General features: G+C 29.8%; 1 protein-coding gene, 1 long non-coding RNA gene and 1 pseudogene across 4 annotated transcripts; 2 read left to right on the plus strand and 1 right to left on the minus strand.

The window, feature by feature from the left end:
- Positions 1–2,210: 2,210 nt before the first annotated feature.
- On the minus strand, positions 2,211–3,192 carry LOC130820887 (ADP-ribosylation factor GTPase-activating protein AGD12-like). The gene is made up of 2 exons (XM_057686431.1): positions 2,902–3,192; positions 2,211–2,561 (listed from the first exon to the last, which is right to left on the minus strand). The coding sequence occupies exons 1-2, from the start codon at positions 3,079–3,081 to the stop codon at positions 2,379–2,381; spliced, it is 363 nt and encodes a 120-aa protein (XP_057542414.1). The 5' UTR covers positions 3,082–3,192; the 3' UTR covers positions 2,211–2,378.
- A 974-nt stretch (positions 3,193–4,166) lies between these two features.
- On the plus strand, positions 4,167–7,113 carry LOC130821032 (uncharacterized). Of its 3 annotated transcripts, XR_009045284.1 has the most exons (5): positions 4,167–4,410; positions 4,563–4,609; positions 5,005–6,055; positions 6,132–6,547; positions 6,630–7,113. It is a non-coding gene; the product is annotated as an uncharacterized LOC130821032 (long non-coding RNA). The 3 variants fall into 3 exon arrangements; XR_009045283.1 differs by having other exon boundaries at positions 4,168–4,609; XR_009045282.1 differs by having other exon boundaries at positions 4,178–6,055.
- A 2,319-nt stretch (positions 7,114–9,432) lies between these two features.
- LOC130821031 (protein DETOXIFICATION 27-like) overlaps positions 9,433–20,430 on the plus strand; it is a 27,257-nt pseudogene continuing 16,259 nt past the window's right edge.

The following is a 20,430-nucleotide window of genomic DNA, read 5'->3' on the forward strand; positions in this document are numbered from 1 at the left end:
CTCCTATGTGGGATAGATAATTTTATTAATTTTATTTGGAAATTGAATTTATTTTTTGGCAAATCCTTGATATTTAATTTCATTTTCTACAATTGTTTTATAAATAGGTATTTAAAAACAAGTAAAACGAAATAAATTTAAAAATGAGAGAATGACTTTTTAACTTGCCAATCATTGTCAAAAATAGTAAAATTTTATTTTAAAAATCTCACCTCTAGACGGTTCACTTTTAAAAATTTTATTTTTAATTATTTTTAAATAATTCAACCTTTAGGCTGTATTTTTTCATTTAAAGGTCTAACAATCGATTAAACATGTAAGTTTTTCAATTTTATTTCATTTTTTAATTTTTAAAATTATGAAAGAAAAAAACAATTTCATCCCATCTCACTGCCTTTCACCATCCCTTCCAAACTCTCTAGTCTCCACCATTATTATGCCCAAAAGAACTTCCCTTCCCCTTACCACCTACCCTTTTTCATCACCACCACTCTATATATGCCCTATTTTGCAACCCTAACCAGCCCCCCTCCCTCCACCCCTACTTCTCTATTAGACTAGCATCAGATAAAGAGTTAGTTTGTACTCTAATTGAGGCATTCTATTTTTTAATTATGTTCCTCTCTCCAAAATTACAATTAAAATATATGTAATAAGAATCATAAGAATGGAAGAGTAAATGGTTGATTTTTTTTCTTTACAAGTTCATAGTAAATTTTGGAGAAGAGATTTTAATTTTTTTTTTGTTGCAATTGTTAAATGAAAGAAGTAATTGATTTAATTTGTGGTGTTTGATTGATGGTGGTGGTCTATTTGCGATTGTTTGTGTGGTGGTGGGAGGACTGCTTGGTAGTGGTAGATGGTAGTGGGCTATTTACCCCTCTTTTCTATTTGATTTAATTTGTGGGTTGTAATTTCAAGGGTTGGATGAAGGTTTGATGGTGGTGGGTTATTTACCCCTTATGTGGTGTGAGCGTTTCAGGGGACGGGGTAGTGGTGGTAGAGGGTTATGGGTTTTCCATGGAGGAGGTGGGTTGTGGGTTATTCAGGAAGATGGGATGGTGGTAAATTAGTGTTGGTGGGAACCCAACATGGTAGGAGTATGGTGATAGTGTTGAATGGAAAGGATAGGAGAGATGGAGTGGTGGCAATTGGGGTGGGGAATGAGGGTGGCAATTGGGGTGGGGAGTGGGTAGGATGGTGGTGGCAGTTAGGGTGGAGAGTGGGCAAGATGGTGCTGGTAGTTGGGGTGTGGAGTGGAGGCAGAGTGGTGGTAGACTGGTGACACGTGTTACAATTGTTTTTTTTTTAAAAAAGTAAACCTACTATCGTAAGTTAATGCAACTTGGAAGTACTTTAAAAGAAAATTATGAGCAAAGATCGGATTTTTAAAAAATAATCGGAAGGTGAAAATTTTAAAAGATAACTACTTAAAGTTGGGATTTTTAAAATTTATTTTCCTTTATAATATCATAATTCATAATTAAAATTTATCATTAAATTATATTGTTGAACATATAAAATCACTATTTTTTTTCTAAATAATGTGTGTTTTAGATAATAAATTTAGTAATTTTTTTAGATCTAATAGAAGATATCTTATATATTAGGAATATTTTAGAGAATATTTTAAATAAAATTTTTAATAATTGTCAATTTTATCATATAAACTTATGCATTTGGTATATAGATTAATTTTCTAATTTGTGATAAGTTTTTTATTATTAATAAAATTATTCGCTAAGTGACTTAGCAACATGTTTTTAGGAGCATGGCTATTTATTTGTTTTGAGTTGGTTATTTTTCTATTTTGTTTGACTTATGAACTTTTTAAGTACAATTTATTTTAACGTATGCAACTATTTAGCAATCAAATATGTTTTTGTTCTCAATATTTATTTTAAACAAGTTTTAGTAATCAACTATTTAGCAATGATTTTAAAAATTGAAAAAAATAGTGAAATTTAGCCCCTTTCCTTCTGTTTATGATTCAATAGGTCACATATTTATTTCCAAGAAATTTGACTGAGAAAATAACTTTTGAGCATAAATAATTTAGACTCTATTTGTTTATTTGATTTTGCGATTGTAATTGATTTTTATTGGTTGAAATTGAAGTATAATTAAGTTCTACAAATTAAAATTATGTTTTATTAATGTAATTAATTTTTACTAATTATAATTGATTTTTAGTAATAAAAACTGATTGATTAAAACTTAAAAACAAGTCAATTCTATTTAATTTTCATACCAATCTACACATGTATGGAATTTGTACAACTTTACAAGTCCAATGTCCATGAATGTTGCTACTCCTAATATGTATCCCTTCTATTTGAAGGTCCTTCTGAGTAGCTGTCAGAGGAATATGTTTGAAGCTATGATGATTGAATTTTGTGAAAAAAACTAAAAATTATCTTATATAATACAAGTTTTTGCAAAAGACTACCTTCAAACGGATTTCGTTTATTGATCGTTACTTTTGACAAGTTGACCATCACGTGACTCTTAAAATCTTCCTTCTTCATCTCATTTTGGCTTTCCTTGGTTTCAGAAGCTTTCTACATCCACATAATGCTAAAATTACCCAATTCAATCACTACTAAAGAGTATGATAATAATGAAATTCATCCTTGTATGAGCTACAACTACTCTAATCATTTTCCGAAGTTCCAAAAATCGTCTAATCTCTCAATAATATTGATCTCATCATAGAAATCTTGCACTGCAATTCTATCCATCTATATATTATAAAATATACACATTCATCGGCAAATAATGACAAAATTAAGGCTTAAAAACAAATCACAATCTAATTCCATATCACATAAACAGAATGAATCACCATTTAAGATCAAATTCCTTTTAATTGCAAACAGAAATTAAGAAAATGGAAAAAACCTGGGAACCCATGGAGACAATAACATAAGGATCGCTACTGTTTGCATCTTTGACTACAAGATTGATTCCTTTAATTACTCTAATCTTCAAAAGACCTATCACATTCGCCATTATAAGTAATCTCTTATATTCAAGAAATTTCTCAGGCATCGAATTTTCAGTTGAAGAAGAAGAAGACATTACTAGTTAATTGTGTAATGATTGTTGGAAAAAATAGGATTCTTTGAATGATTTAGGAATTGCAAATCAAGGAGAAAGAGGAATAAGGAAGGGCAACTGCGAAATGGGTTTTTGGGAACAAAGCTTCAGAAACAAAAAGCGAATATGAGATGAATAAGAAGGAACACTTTAGTCACGTCAGTGTCACGTGATGGTCAACAGTCAAAAACAACGGTCTAACTAACAAACGAAATTCATTAAAAGGTAGTCTTTTGCAAAGATTTATATTAGTAATTTTTTGCAAAAACTTTTACATAAGATAGTTTTTTAAAGAAGGGATATAGATTACATAGTTTCTTATACTTTTGCCTTATAATTATTATTTATTTTTTGTTTTATTTTAGTAATTTAATTCAAATCAAGTCATACATAATTTTTTAGTTAAGAAAATTTCTATTTTTTTATTTGTCTAATAAACGAATTGCCCGTGGCCTGTGGTTCAATTAAGAAAATAGATTTATTATTCGGTCTAGTTAGCGACATTACAATATAATTTGCTATTGTGAGATATATTTAGAGACACTTAATTTAAATGTTATTACTTCAAATTTCTAATAGTATATATAGTGGATTTAGTGATATTTATTAGACCCTTTAGCAATATAATAAAAAATCATTCTAAAACTGTTCGCGACATAGGATTAAGTAGAATTTCTCATAAATGCCACTATACACTAAAGTAAATATTGTATGTCACTAAACGCCAAATAAAGTGTGACTAAATCACTTTACATTGGAACTTAAAATAAAAACCAACAATTATTGCACTAAAAATATAAATTCGTGCATTTTTTAATGCAACTACATCAAATTTTGCAAAAAGTTAAATTTGTTGTATTGCGATGAGACAACCTCAAAACAAAAAGCCCATAAATTTAAAATTTTTATTAGTGGGTTATTTAGTCCTAGTATGAGACATGTCTCACGGTGAGACCCTTTCATAATTAACGTTAAAGATCGGAAATTTGGAATCAATAAGAGTTTTTAATAAAAAAGCAAACAACGGATGAACTTATATCCAAAACTAAGCGTTCAAGCCATGTCTAGTAAAAACGCTGTTTAGGCTAGCGTTTTAGGGCCCTAATGGGCTGTTTAGTGAAAACACTGTAGGGAGCAGCGTTTTCTCATTAAGTTAAATCGTTGGCAGCAGCAGCATTTTCTAAACAGATACATATCATCTTCTTCCTCATTTCCCCAATTCCCCATTTGAATTTTAAACCCTAATTTCGAATTTCCTTTCTTCTCTCCCTATAATCTCCTTCTATTTCTTCCCCATTTTGTTGTTTATCGGTTTAACTTTTCTCTCTTTTAGTCTTTATTATTCAATTTTCTGTTTAAAGATATGTGGATTATTCAAATTTGTTCATCTTCTTCCTCATTTTTCAACTTTGTTCATAATTAGGTTTTGTATCTTTTTAGTAATGTGAGTTTTTTTTATGCAGAGCTAGTAATTCCTCACTCTTTACTTCATTATGTTGCTTGATTTGAGGTATGTTTATTGAATTTTACTTATTTTTATTATTATTATTATTAGTAATTTTATTCATGATCATTTATCATCATTATTTTTATTATTATTATTATTATTATTATTATTATTATTATTATTATTATTATTATTATTATTATTATTAATAAAGTATGTTGATGTTGATTACTTAGGGATATGTATAAATGTTTTTAATTGAATGATTGAATTGTTGCTTTTGTTAAATACTTGGGATATATGTTGATATTGATAACGTGGGATATATGTTGAATGAATGAATGTTGAAGTTGATTACTTGGGATATATACTTGATGTTGAATGGATGTAGTAAATAATTGAATGTTGAATTATGAATTGAATTGTCATAATGAAAAGTAAACACATTAAACAAACAGGATGGAGAATCCTGGTTCAATAGATCCTTCCGTGTTAGTTTTACAACCTACCCATCGTTCACAATTCATATGGACCGAAAAACTAGACTCCGACAAATTGCTTCAGACTCGACACCACCATTCGGTGGTTATGAGATGGCCCGTAAATGATAGGGTTTTGAGATACATGCGCGAAGCGGGTTTACACGGTATTCACCGAGTGGGTCAGATCCCATTAGATCGAGGAATTATTATCACTTTAGTTGAGCGATGCAGACTTGAGACGCACACCTTTCATCTTTCGGCGGGTGAAGCGACCATCACACTACATGATGTTGCTATACTTACCGACTTACCGGTGAGTGGGAGGGCAATCACCAGCCTAGTCCGAGCCATACAAAAGAGCGGAGACATAGGATGTTCGGGGTTCTACCGTTAGACAAAGCGATGATTGGTTCTTCGGTGAAGGCGACATGGATGCTTAACACCTTTGGTCATTTACCAGGCTCCGACGCTGAGGATGCAGCTGTAGAGCGTTATGCTCGCATTTACTGCTGGGTACTTATTTCCGGCTATTTGTTCGTCGAAAAATCCGAAAACAAGATACAAGGGATCTATTTAGAGCTCCTTGACCAAGACTGGGCTAACATCGCGTCTTACAGTTGGGCCAATGCCGCACTTGCTTTCCTCTACAGTCATTTGTGTAGAGCCACCTTGATCAAGAGAAGGAAACCAGTAAGTGACATTACAGGTCCATTGGTTATTCTCCAAGTAGTACAAAACCTTAGCTATATTTACATAATAATGACGTTATTGAATAATTTTACTTATATTTCCTTGTATTATGCAATTGTGGATATGAGAGCATATAACTTTTTGCGCTCTTACTGTCTCAACGCGACGACCTAGGGGAGAAGTTGGGCAGCCTATTCTCCTCCATGTTGAGCTGGAGGATCCCGCGGAGGAAGAGCCATATGAATCGAGATGGATCGTGCCTCGATTGACGTATTTGAACACCTCACGAGGTCTATATGTCTTTCGCGATTCACTTGATCGCATGGCCAGTGTGTAGGTACTTTGATTGTTTTTCAGTTCACAACAATTTATTTCGTTTCTCATTCTCAATTAATCCTTGTTTTATGTCGTAGATAATATGGGACCCGTATCCCCCATATAGGGGTGACGAAGATGATTGGCGTGTACGAATGCCTATGATCTTTTTTGACGTGGTTGAATACCACAACCCTGAACGGGTCATGTTTCAGTACGGTTTGCGCCAAACGAGGCCTGATCCACCAGAAGACCACTGCATGCTCCACGACATGGATCGTAGGGGGAAAGCCATGGTGAACTGGGCTGCGTATCACCGGGGATACATCGAGGGGTGGGATGGACGTGAAGATTACGTAGTTCAGGGGGACGAGATTGGTGAACCGATGGATTTCCATGATGACTATCTCATCTGATATCGTGGTATCACCAGACGGTTCATCAATAGAGGATATGAACAGAGCGACCACTCCCTCTGAACTACATGCCCTCTGGCGTGCCATTACATGTCCTGGTGAGTCATTTCTCTTTATGTTTTATATAATTAATATAATATTTAATTTCTACCTAATTTTAATTGAAATTATTTTTTGTAGACGCAACACGTGCTGAGCATTCGTGACTACATACATTCACATCGACATGTATGTCATGAACATTCAATCGAAGTGGTTAGGAGGTGTGATAGCGTGATGGTAGGCCTTGGTTGAGCATCTGCTTCAACCATTACTGCAGGATGATGTTCCTAGTTCAACAACACAAGCAGATGCTACGAAGATGTCAACTGATCATCAATCGCCATATACACTCAGTGTACTTCTCACGGCTCCCGGACCCTCTCTGGGCGAGTGTTCTTATATATCTCCTGTTCATCCCACTAACTTCAGACTTCATCAACAATCAGATAGTGATACCATCTAGTTTATCCTAATCTAGACACTATTTATGAGGCCGATACATCCACTGCTGATTCGTAGATTATGTATATATATGTGTATATGTAATGTTATATGCATTGTATAACTTTACGCTTTGAGATAATTGTATATATTTGTATATTTAATGTTATTTTTATTTGTTTATATTGGGTGATTCAATGAGAAGTTCAAGGAAAATTGGTATATCAGTTTAATTTTCGTGCAGGTACGTATAGTGTTGGAGAGAATAAACAAAAAAAATAAAACATCACCAGGCAAAATCGCTGTAGCCTGGAGTGTTTTTTAATGTATAAGTTATTGCCTTATTTCAAAACAAAAAAAAAAAAAGAAAATGCTAAAAAAAACGCTGGTCCCAAATGCATTTTCCATTAAGCCCATTAGGGCCCTAAAATGCTGGGCCAAACAGCGTTTTTGTTATAATAGGTTTGAACGCTTAGTTTTGGAAATAAGTTCATCCGAAGCTTGTTGTTTGCTTTTTTTTTTTTTTTTTTTTTATTAAAAAACTCTTATTGATTTCAAATTTTCTTAAAGATGAAGCCCGATAGCGGATCAAGATTAGGAAACATCAAAATAAAATAAGTTTTTATTACTATTAAAAATTTTACAAAAAATTTTAATGCTCAAAATAAGCGTTTTCATGTCCAAACTTAACAGCGAACAAGAGAAAAAAAATTTAGCACAACTTTATTCGCTGTTACTAACAGCAAACAATATCATAACATTTGAAGGGACCCGAAATATTTCTTTTATTTTTTCGATGTTGATAACAATGAACTACTAACATTTGTTTTTTTTTGACCTGTTAAATATTATGACATATTTTTCTTTGTTTGTTGTTGTTGGTAATAACGAACAAAGGGTTTTGACTTTTTTTACTAATTTATTTATTTGATGTTAGTAATAGAAACAAATATTGACCTCAAGTTTCTAAAAGCTTATTTTGGGAATTTTATTTGATGAAAGCTTATTTTCTTCCAATTTTCTATGTGGTTTAGTTAAAACCAATTGGATCAATGTCCCTTCAAGACTCATAGTGGCGTCAATTATCAAACCCGCATAACAATTTAGTTCATTAGAGACTTACACAGTTACATCATAGAATCTAATTTAGGCGTTCGCTCCAACCAAAGAAAATTTCAGTTACGCCTAAATACAATATGATAACACAAACGGCGGTTTTGTCAGTAATACTAATTAATGGTAATGAAAATGATTTATATTGTAAAGTTTTATCAAAAGTTCAATATCATTTGTATAAGGATGGTATTGAACTTTGGTAATAAAATGCTACTATTCGCTTTGCTTATAATTTAGTGCTTGCTTAAGAAGTATCCAATCCCTAGCTATAATAAATTAAATTAAATTATTTCGCGACTTTAATAAATGAAAATTTTGACAAATAAATAAATACTAAAGAAGTACTGTAGAGTTTCTTTTTTCGAAGAAATAAGGATAATAGTGTAAGAAAGAAATATAAATCAAGATATATATATATATATATATATATATATATATATATATATATATATATATATATATATATATATATTTAATTTTCAAGTTCTCAACATCAAAAGATAACATTGTAATCCAGGAAAGCCGTATATTTTGGTCCTCCTACGTAAAATAAACACCCACACTAGTCAGGTGGTAGTGTCGAGTCCACATGAATATTACCCTCTTTATCTCTCATATTTATATCTCAATTATTTTGTTCTCTCTAATTTGTTGTCTTAGATTACTAATTCTCTTAATTAATTATAGGTCTTCTTATTCTTTATCTTTTATATATCATTCTTTTACTCGTTTTTACTTAGTTTTTTTATTTTATTTATATATTTTTTAATTCATTTTTAATTTTTTGTTTAAAGCCAAGCTTGAGTGGTTAGATGCTTGCCTGCTGATTCAGCGTCACTTCATCCTTTTTGTTGCAGGAACTTTTTTTGCTGGAGATTTTTCTCAAGTCGGAGCCGAGTGACTCTCTGGCCGCATTTGGTATGAATTGCCGCTTTTCATCCTTCATCAGACCCTGATTATAGTTTTCTATGCGCAGATACACAAGGTAAAATTATGACGATGATGATGATGATGATGATGATGGTTGTTTCTCTTATTTTTGTACAAGTTATAAAATAAGTGAAATTTTGTAGAAAAAGAAATTAAATTTGTGAATGAGACAAAAAAACAAGCAGATGATAAAAATGACTAATTAAAATAATAACAAATATATAAGTTTATAGATGAGATTAAACAAAGCTAAGATGAGATCATTTCAAAAAAGAAAATAATCTATATTCAATAAAACAAAATAAAATAAAAAGTCATGCACATTACAAATTGAAAGCGATCTCTAACCTTATTGTCAAACAATAAAACACCAAAAAAAAAAAAAAAAAATGCATCACGTTTCTTTGGTTTATTATTTATTCCAAACTCATTATTTTTGTATTTGGCTACAACATCAGAAAAGAAAAAGAAATAACTGGGATTGAATTGTAAATTATGTCAAGTGAACACCAAAAAGTTCCTTTGTTACTTCATTACTACAATAATCATGATGAAGATTTGGATAGTAGTTTGGTAAAGAGAGGATGGGATGAATCTAAAAAGTTATGGCATATTGTGGGACCCTCCATTATCTGCCGGATCTGTACTTACGCAATGTTAGTCGTCACCCAAGCTTTCGCCGGCCACCTTGGTGACCATCAGTTGGCTGCTGTCTCCATTGCTTGTAATCTTATTGTTGGCTTCGACTACGGTCTTATGGTATCTACATTCTACTCTATCTCTTAATTTCTTGTTATTTCATCTTTATTTTCATAATTAACAAATATTCACCAAATTAAGAAAAATTTAATTTATAATTGGTAAAGATTTTATTTTAGGAAAAATTACCTAAAATAATCCAACTTTTTCATGATTTTCTTACAATAATCTCATCTATTGATTAACCATGAATAATCTCAACTTTAGGGTATTTTCCTAGAATAAACTTGGATAATCTGATGACCTGCTATAATAGATAATTCACCAAAATAGTAAACTGAAAATTTATTTAAAATTATTGAAAAATTTTAAAAATTTACATAAAAAATTTTGAATAATAAAAAAAATCTTAAAATTTTTTTGAACATTTTTTTCGATATTATATATTAATTTATCATTTTTGTTAAAAAAATAAAATTTACTTTAATAAGTCATTCGGTTACCAGGTTTACACTAGAAAGTAGAAAAATACCTCGTAAAGTTTGGATTATTTGTGGTTAATCAATAATACACTATTCAAGATAATTTTTCCTTTACTTTATTGAATAATGAGGTAATGGTATGTACTCTATCCATTTCAATTTCTTGTTATGTCATGTTTTTATAACAAATATTTACGAAATTAAGAAAAATTTAATATTTTAATTGGTAAAGATATTATTTTATTGAATAATTAAGTTAATGGACAAAAACTGAGGACTAAAATTATTTAAAATGTTAAAATTATGCTGATTGGAAACATGGGAGAGTTATAAGTATTATATATATGTATAAATAAAGTTAGTGGAAAATATATAAGGACCATATCATTAAAAAATATTAAAATTATGTTGACTAAGGATTATCATATCCAAAAATATAATATAAATTGAAAATTTTTTTAGGAGAACAAAAAATTAAACAACGGGGAGATAGTATACTTGTTACTTTGTGCTTGCATGAGTACATGGTTGGTGGATGACCTAATTATGCTTCAGATCGTGTATATAATATGTTATAGAGCTTTTAATTACCAACTTAAATTTTTGATTAAATTGATTCTTTTATATTATATTAAAAGTCAATATGATTAGCGTTGTATATGAGGAAAATATTTATTACATCTATATTTTTAATTCAAAGGGTTCTTACATAAGGGGTTGTGATAAAATTTTTAAGAAGCTTCAACAAATTAATTAAGCTTTTGATTGCCTAAATTCATTAAAAAATCCTTTTTTAATAAAAATTAAACCTAGCTTCACAATATGTAAATTACTTATATTCTAAACTACAAGCCTACAGTAGCTTTCAAGGAACAATCAATACTTGAGGCACCATGATTTATTATTCCCTCCGTGTATTAAATAGAGCCACATGTCTAGAGGTGTTCATTCGGGTAATCAGGTCGGTTTTAGATGGGTGTCATTCGATTCCGTTGTATTTCGGATCGGTTATATTTCGGATGCATGTTGCGACGGGTCATACTTGGGTCAGGTCGGTTAGTCACGGTTCAGTTGAAGATCAGTTATTCGAGCTATCGGGTTAGCATCAGTTTGGTGTCGGTTGAAGTTTGTGTCAAGTTTCAATCGGTCTCGGGTTGTCATCGGTTAATAATTGGTTTGGTTTTACCGGGTACAGATCGGGTTCGGGTATTTTTCAAGTAGAATTCGGCTATGAATTGCAAATTAATAATTACTATTGATCGAGTCAGTATCAGATTAAGTTGTTAGTCATTTTTTAATTGATGATAAGGTACCTTTACTTAAGCAAAATAGTGAAAATGCAAATCAATTAGTGATCATGATTATATTGTTACTTTTACTTGTTTGACCGTAAATTAAAATTATAAAGTTCTATCAATTTTCATATAATTCGATTAAAAGTAGTTAAATAAACATTGACCATTGATTATTAACTCTAAATATATGAAACCATGTATTTATAAAATTTATTTTATTAAAATATTTATGACTTTATTAGAATAACTAATAAGATGATTGAATATGAGTCAATCATACTTCTTTGTAAAAAATTGGTTCAGGTTTATAGCAATTCGATCTAAACTTCGTTCGGGTTAACTCGATTTTAGTCGGATCGAGTTCGGTTTTGAGCATGATTCGGGTCAGATATGACTCGAGTCGGTCATTATTAAGTTCGGGTAATTTTGGTTAACAGTACGTGTCAGTTAGAATAATCGGTTACAACTCGGGTTCAGTTTTCCCATTTTCGGTTGTCAACTGGTTCGGGTATAGCTTCGGGTCAGGTAATGTCGGTTCAATAAACCTAAAAAGGAACACATTTTCGGGTCGGTTTACTTTTGGTTTAGGATCGAATTTTGAGGTCGGTTTACTTTTGGTTTAGGATCGAATTTTCGGGTCGGGTCACTTTTAAACAGCTCTACACATGTGTAATCATCACTCAAATAAAAAAAATAGAAGTGGAGATTAAGATTGTGTAGATAGGATTATTAAAACATACTAAAATAAAATAATAATTTATATAAATGACATATATTATTAGGATAGTTGTTAGAATATAATTTCTGAAGAAAAATACAGAAAAAATCTTAAACTACTACTGTTGATTTTGGATTTATACTAAATGTAATGTTTTGAAACATCTAGTTGCAATAGTCAAAACAATTAAATGTTATTTTATCATAAAGTAACATTTTTCAAAAATAGTTTTAGCCTTATTAAATCACTAATAATTATTTAAATTGCTACATTGCATATGAATGATTTGAAAATGATAGAGTTTATTATAATTGGCTAAACATTGTTCTTGTGATGTTAGGGATAGACATTTCTTAATGTTGCAAAAAGTAATATATGGATCCTGTAAATTCAAATAAGGAGAAAAAGTAAGAATATGTTTCTTTTAACTCAATTTTTAAACTTATTACTTATTCTTATCAAAATCAGATCAGACCAGATCATAATTATTAAGATCAGATCGAAAACTTTTAAACCAGATTAAGTTAGATAGACTAGACCAAATAAGATCATACCATACCAGACCAAATCAGACCAGATCAAATCAGATCAGATTTGACCAAATTAAATTATTTATTATTATTATTATTATTATTATTATTATTATTATTATTATTTTAGGTGTAATTAATAAAATGTTTAATTATTAATAATAATATTAATTAATCAAATAATAAATTAGTATTAATATTAATTGAGTAATTACTGAATTAATAAAATGATTATAACAAAAAATAATAATAATAATAATAATAATAATAATGTTAATAATATTATATCATTATATTAATTAATTAATAATATTAATTAATTTTTTAATTAATCAGTTAAAATAATAATAACATATATATATGTATAATTAATTAATTAATTAACTAATAATAATAATGAAAATAAAAATAAATAAAAATAATAATAATAATAATAATAATAATAATAATAATAATAATAATAATAATATCATAACTATTACTTATTATTTATCATTGATAAAAATATTACAATAACATTAATCATATGAAACAAAATAAGATTAGATAATTTTTTTAAAAAAAAATTAGATCAAATCAGGGCATATTAAATTTGATCAAATCACATCAAATCAGACCAAATCAATTAGATTAGATCATAAAAATTTAAATTATATCAAACTAAATTAAATCAGATTAGACTACATTAAATCAAATCAAATCAAATCATAGTAAATTCAAATTAGATTCAATTAGATTAGATAAAAAGACTATACTTTAACTCACTTAAAAATCCAAATAACTTTTATTACTAAAGCTATCCATAGCCGTAAGGGTTAATCCTCAACATTACAAATTGATAGTACTTTTTTTATGAATGGGAGTCAACTTACACGTGGTTAATAAAGTTACTTCAACAAGTATGCTTAAAAGAGTGTGGGTTAAACATCACACATGTGTAATAATAAAGTTTCAACTACTAACAATAAAACATTAACTAAGGTGGTTAGATCTTATAACGCACTTATACACGTACACCGTGCTTTCAATTACACATGTGGAATACCATTGAACATAGCAGAACTTCAATTTTGCATTAATTATTATTTTACTTTGTGCAATTTATTTTATATTGTTTTTATATTTATAGAATGGTCTATTTTTTTTGTTTAATCTAATCTATATATTTTAATTTTATCTATACATCTTAGGAAAAATTATTTAAAACAATCTTAATATTTTCATGATTTTTCTACAATAATTTTACTTTTTAACTCTTTTTTAATTTTATCTACTCAGTTCATTCATACATTTTGAGATTATTCATGGTTATTTAATAGGTTGAATTATTGTAGGAAAATCATAAAAATATTAAATTATTTTAAATAATCTTTCCTATATTTTAACTTCTTTTTAATTTCTTCCATATATATTTATTTTCTCTCTTTATTTAATCAATATCTATTCTTTCTTAAAAATCTATCATTTTTCTTTAATGCAATAATCATTGTGGTTGTCTGATAGAGTCTTTGGGACCCACAATGGCAGAGTACTTCATCTCACTTCCACCCTTCCATGAATTCAAATTATTGTTTTGGGCGGCTTCACAAAAACGTGGAATGCGTGTTTGTTGGATTCTTAGATTATGTAATAGTGTTTCTCCGGAGTTTTATTCGTTCGTTGTTACATATACTGATAGTTTATAACAGAAATATTATTATTTACAATAATAAATAAAAATTAGAGAAATTATATATAAAAGATACAATAAAAACTTGCGAATATGTAAATAAAGTTTAGCAATGCTAATAAAGTAATTTCAAATTTATTCAAGAAAATGTAATTTCAAATAATAATATTATAAAAGATTATTTGGAATTTCAAAAGCAACAAATATGTAATTGTTCATCAAGAAAAATAAGATAAGTAGGTACTTTTTTTTGAAAAAAAGTACCTTTTTCATTTCATTGTACTTGATACTGATAGAGATATTTCTTCATTAATTATATCGTTATCAGCATTTCAAAACAAAAATAATAAAAACAAGAACAATGTACTGCTTTGATTTTCGATCAAGGTGAATAGGACAACTTACGTACATTTTATTTTCGATGTATATTACTTCGCAATCAAGAATAATTAAGTTACAAACTCCGAGTTAATATTACTCCATAACTATTTACCCTTTTACCTCTTTTTGTTTTTTTTTATAAAAAGGGCAACTTTAAGAGACAAAAAGGGCAGAGCAAAAATAATTTAGATATCATTCATTATGAATGAGTTTTCGAAATCGAGTTTCCTTATTAATTAAGTTGTTGATCACATTAAAATTTGAATTTAAGTAGAGATGTTTATGGACATATTTCAGATTAAAAGTAGACTTGACTTGCCTCTAATGCCTACCCAGGGTCCTACAGCTTTAAAAGCCCACCCGCCTTAGCAAGTAGGACATGCGGACGAACGAGCTAGTTTTTTATAATTAAGTATATAACTATACTTTTAGGTTTTTATTTTTTTGGGTTATAACTTATAAGGACGAAAAGATTAACACTGACAATTTAGAAATGTGATTTGCTCACATACTTTCAATAACCAAATAACCCGCTTCCTATGAGCATTTGTATAATAATATAAATTTTTATGACTTAGAAAAATATACTAATATGCCGGCTAAGTTTGAAAGGAACTTTAAAAGCGATCGTTACTAATAAAATACATAAATAAAAAAATATATATATTAAAAATAGAAAAAGGGCAAAAAAACATAATCTATAGCACTTTTTGAAAAAAAAGACATAATCTTTTTTTTTTTGCAAAAAACTACCTTATATGATGTTTTTGTTTGCCAAAGACTACCACTTGAGGGAAACTGTCAGTTGACTGTCAAGTGGGCGTTGACTTTGCACGTGATAGACATGTAATTTTCTGAAATGTATCCTTGGCTCTATTGTTTCTCCTACTCAGAGAGAGTCATAATGAGAAAACGCATAAAAAAGGAGAAATTAAATTCAAGCACATAAGATTCAATCAGAAACCCCAAGAATTGCAATCAATTTAAAATCTAAATTAAACAATAAAATCAAGCAATATAAACTTATTAAAGTCAAAAATTTACGCTTGCTTAGTTATTCATTTGAAATCAACCTTTTTTTTTCTTCGATAATCACTTTTTTTGCCATGGAAAACGAATAGAAAACAACAATTCTAATTGGTTCTAATATCAATTAGTCAAGGAGGAGATGAGAGGATCGAGACTTAGAAAGATGAAAGGCAAGATTTTTTAATTGAACCAAACCATACAAAAAATACAATTTAATACAATATAAATGAGTGAAATTTAGACCTAGGCAGTACATTAGTGAAATAAAAACTCACTAATTTTAAGTACTACTATCACATAAAAACTCAACACAATTTATGAATACGTTAAAACTAATTTATAAAAATAACTTAAATTAAGTGGTTAAAAATTAAATTTTCATCCCTAATAGTATCTTTTTGAGCACATTTACTAACAAATGATAGTACAATCATTTAATTAATTGTAGTTAGGAATGGCGAGTGCATTGGAGACGTTATGTGGGCAAGCATACGGAGCAAAGAAGTACCACATGTTGGGAGTTTACATGCAAAGATCATGGATTGTACTATTTTTATGTTGCATCCTTTTACTACCCATATACATATTTGCATCTCCTATGCTCAAATTATTAGGCCAACCAAAAGAAGTGGCCGAGCTATCAGGGGTGGTGGCCGTGTGGATGTTACCGCTTCACTTTAGCTACGCCTTTCAATTCCCATTACAAAGGTTCCTACAACGTCAACTTAAAGCTAATGTGGTGGCTTGGGTGTCCGTGGTTGCAATTTTGGTGCACGTATTCGTGTCTTGGTTGTTCGTTTCAGTGTTAAAGTGCGGTGTTATTGGTGTAGCCATCACTCAGAACTTTGGTTGGTGGGTCTTGGTTTTTGGGTTATTTGGTTACACTGCTTTTGGTGGGTGTCCTCTTACTTGGTCTGGTTTCTCTATCGAAGCATTTTCTGGTCTTTGGGACTTTCTTAAACTTTCTGCTGCATCCGGTGTCATGCTTTGGTAATTCTTTAGTCTTACCATCTATTGGTTGTTCCTTAGATAACTTTTTTCCAAAGAGCTCACAGTGAGAATATCAAAATAAGAAGAAATTCATATGCAAAAAGTTATTTATAAGAAACATTACCTACATAATCCAATCCTTTTATGATTTTCGTAAAATAATCTTACTTTTTGATTAACCATGAAAAATTCCAACCTTGAAGAGTATTTTCTTAGAGTATACCCGATAACCTGATGACTTACTTATAACAAGTTTTCTTTAAAAAAAAATAAATTAAAATAAAAAATCGAAAAAAATGTTAAAAAATGTTGAAAAAAAAATCCGATTTGTTCTTATTATTTAGATTTTTTAATATAAATTTTTTAAATTTTTCTCTAAGTTTACATCAATTTTCATTTTACTATTTTAGTAAATTACCTACTATAGCATGTTATTGGGTTACCCAAGTTTACTCAAGGCAAATCATGAAAATGTTTGATTATTCTAGGTAATTTTTCCAAATTTATATTATTGGACTATTTAACCCAAGAATAAGAAGCGTCTGCAGGGGGGACCCTATAAGGGGGCAAGAGGGGCGTATGCCCTGTGCCCATCCAAAAAATTATAGAGAAATAACGATTTAATATTTAATAGTTTTGGGTCTATAATAGTATATATAGTTAGTAAATTAGGAGCTCATAATAAATATTTTGCCCCGATCTTCTCAAGTCTCAGGGTCCGCTTTGGTCTCTCGGTGACACTGTCTCATACATGAACTTGTGTTTTTCCAATTTTTTTTATCTTTCATTTTCTACTTCACATATTTTAAATGATACAGTTTCGTGGTGAGATTATTTCTATTGGGTTGACGGCTGACCTAATGTACATCTATCATTTTAAAGGGATCGCTTAAAATTGACATTAAAGTGTTACTTATAATTTTGAATTGATTTAATCGCTTGTAACCTTAAATAATTGACCATTTATAATCTTAACAAAACATTTTAAAATTTTCGTGAAGTTGGTACTTGGTACTCAATTACAAAATTTCATGGTTTGAAATATTTTGAATATTTCTAAATATTATGTTGGTTTATTTGATTATTACAGTTTGGAGAATTGGTATTAGAGAATATTGATATTAATGGCTGGAAATTTGGAGAATGCAGAAATAGCCATAGATGCATTATCAATATGGTATGTGGTTCGATATTTAACTATAGAGAAATTCCACGTGGTAACCTTGAGGTTTTAGGTTTTTCACGTGGTAACTAAAACTTTTAAAAATCCATGCCGTAACTCTGAGGTTTACGTAGTTGTTCCACCGTGACCTTTTTGCACATAAAACGTTAGCAAACGTTAATTTCGAAGTTAGGGTTTCAAATGCCATCAGTTTCAACTTTTTTCCCTAAAACATATGCCCCAACTCTACTATTTTTCATTCAAATTATATTTTTCCCCCAAATATAAAGATGGTAGAGTTAGGGTTTTATATTTTGGAGGAAAAGATTGCAACGGATGGTATTTGAAATGGTGAATCGCATGAATAGGCGTACAACAGCATTAAAGTTTCGAAATTAATGTTTGCTAACGTTTTATGTGCAAAAAGGTTACGGTAGAACAATTTGGTAAACCTCAGAGTTAACGTGTGGATTTCTTAAAAGTTTTGGTTACCACAAGAAAAACCTAAAACCTCAAAATTACTACGTGGAATTTCCCTTAACTATATGATTCATAAAGTATTCAATTTTAATTTTATGACTCTGTCATACCCTACTCATCTTTTATGGCCAAATTTCTATGTTTGTTAAAATTTTATTTACCACAAGTAAAATATGACATATAATGAGTATGGTATTTTAAAATATAGAGAAATTTCACATGGTAGCATCCAGTTTATGCAATATCTAACTGTCGTAGCATTTTCCATTAAATTTTGTTAATTTCCGTTTAATTCATTATTTTGTAAGATTTTCCAATATGGTAGCATCCAGTTTTTGCTTTCAAATGTTTGATTCACCATTTTAACTTTTGATTTACCGATTAATTTATCAACGCTCTTAAATGTTGTAACAATTTTATTTTCATTCAAATTATTGGCATTATAAAGTTCAAAAGGTGTATGACAAACACTAATTTATAATTCAAAAGGTGCATTTTATAAGCTCAAAAGGTGTATTTCATAAGTTCAAAAGGAGCAATCCATGCGCTAATACATATCTATTTAATTGTTACAACACATTTGAGAGCAAAAAATGGATGTTACCATGTGGAAAAATCTTACAAAATGATGAATTAAACGAAAATTAACAAGAAAATAACGAAAAATGCTGCGATAGTTAGATAGTGCATAAACTGAATGCCACCATGTGGAAAAATCTTACAAAACTGCTACCACTGGCGTTTCATGAAAGCTGAATGCTACCATATGAAATTTCCCTAAAATATATTAAAAGATCACGGTGAAAACCAGTTCAAGTCGTGAAAATTAAAAATCAGAGTACATATTCAGCCTTTTAGGGTTATTCTGTGTCATTTTGATGAAGTACATATTCTGTGGTTGGAGTACAAATTGTCTGTCATTTAAAAAGCTAGAGTTTAGAAAGTACGAGTACCCCTTACATAAAATATATATCTCTAAAAATACTCATGAAAAAACGATTTTCATTTTATTATCCCTAATAAATGTTAATAAATAAATAAGACCTAGAGAATATGTAGTAGGAGCGGTATTCTCGATACGTAATTAACATTAATGAAAATTTTTACAAAATAATGCAGAAGTCTGAAAATGCCGATCTGCTAAAAACCTTTAAAACTAAAAAATTTTTTTATTAGATATGATAAATATTACATGAAAGTAGGAAAAGAAAAAAAGTACGTATTGTTCGTTCCAAAAATACACAATAATTAAAATTAAATACGTCAAAAATCATCAAACATGAAGTATATAAAAAAAATTTGCAGCTAAGTCCTCGATAACATAAATAAATTGTAGTTGCGGCCTGGATCGGAACCTGAAACTAAATCCTGCAACATGCTGCCATCCATAATACGGATGACAGCCGATTGAATCGGTCAGCGCTTAACGTCGAATATAACTCCCTATCCAGCTCAAAATACGGAAATAATACACTAAATTTACAAAATAATAATTAGAGTACGAACTTATAATTAATTGACATCACTGTATACTTTTACCTTATTCTTTTATTGTTCCACACTTTTAAGTCATTAAGATACCATTTTCAACCATGGCATAAGTACGTTACTGCTACTTATACAATTTGGTAATCTTAATACTTAAGCAAGTTCAGTTGGTTAATACTCATAATCGTACCATGCCTCATAGCATCAACAGTAATCAAGTTTATCACTGATCAACAAGCGCAACAATATGACACCTGATATATGTAAGAGTCTGGCTAGATTAGGGCCGAAAAGTTACATTTAAATGTGGTGGGAGTCGTCACCCCTCCAATACAATTATGCTCGAGCTTCTATAGGATAGGTAGCTAACCCCCTGTCTTACATCGCATTTTACGTGTCGGCTAACACGGGCGCCGGGATTTTACATGCCGGTCCATGGTTCGACATTACCTTACTATCAGGGTCATTCAATCAATACTCAGATAATTTCACACAAGCACATCACATAATTTTTATTACTACATGTTCA

This window comes from Amaranthus tricolor, chromosome 8 (genome assembly GCF_026212465.1).
Source record: "Amaranthus tricolor cultivar Red isolate AtriRed21 chromosome 8, ASM2621246v1, whole genome shotgun sequence".
Lineage (NCBI taxonomy): Eukaryota > Viridiplantae > Streptophyta > Magnoliopsida > Caryophyllales > Amaranthaceae > Amaranthus > Amaranthus tricolor.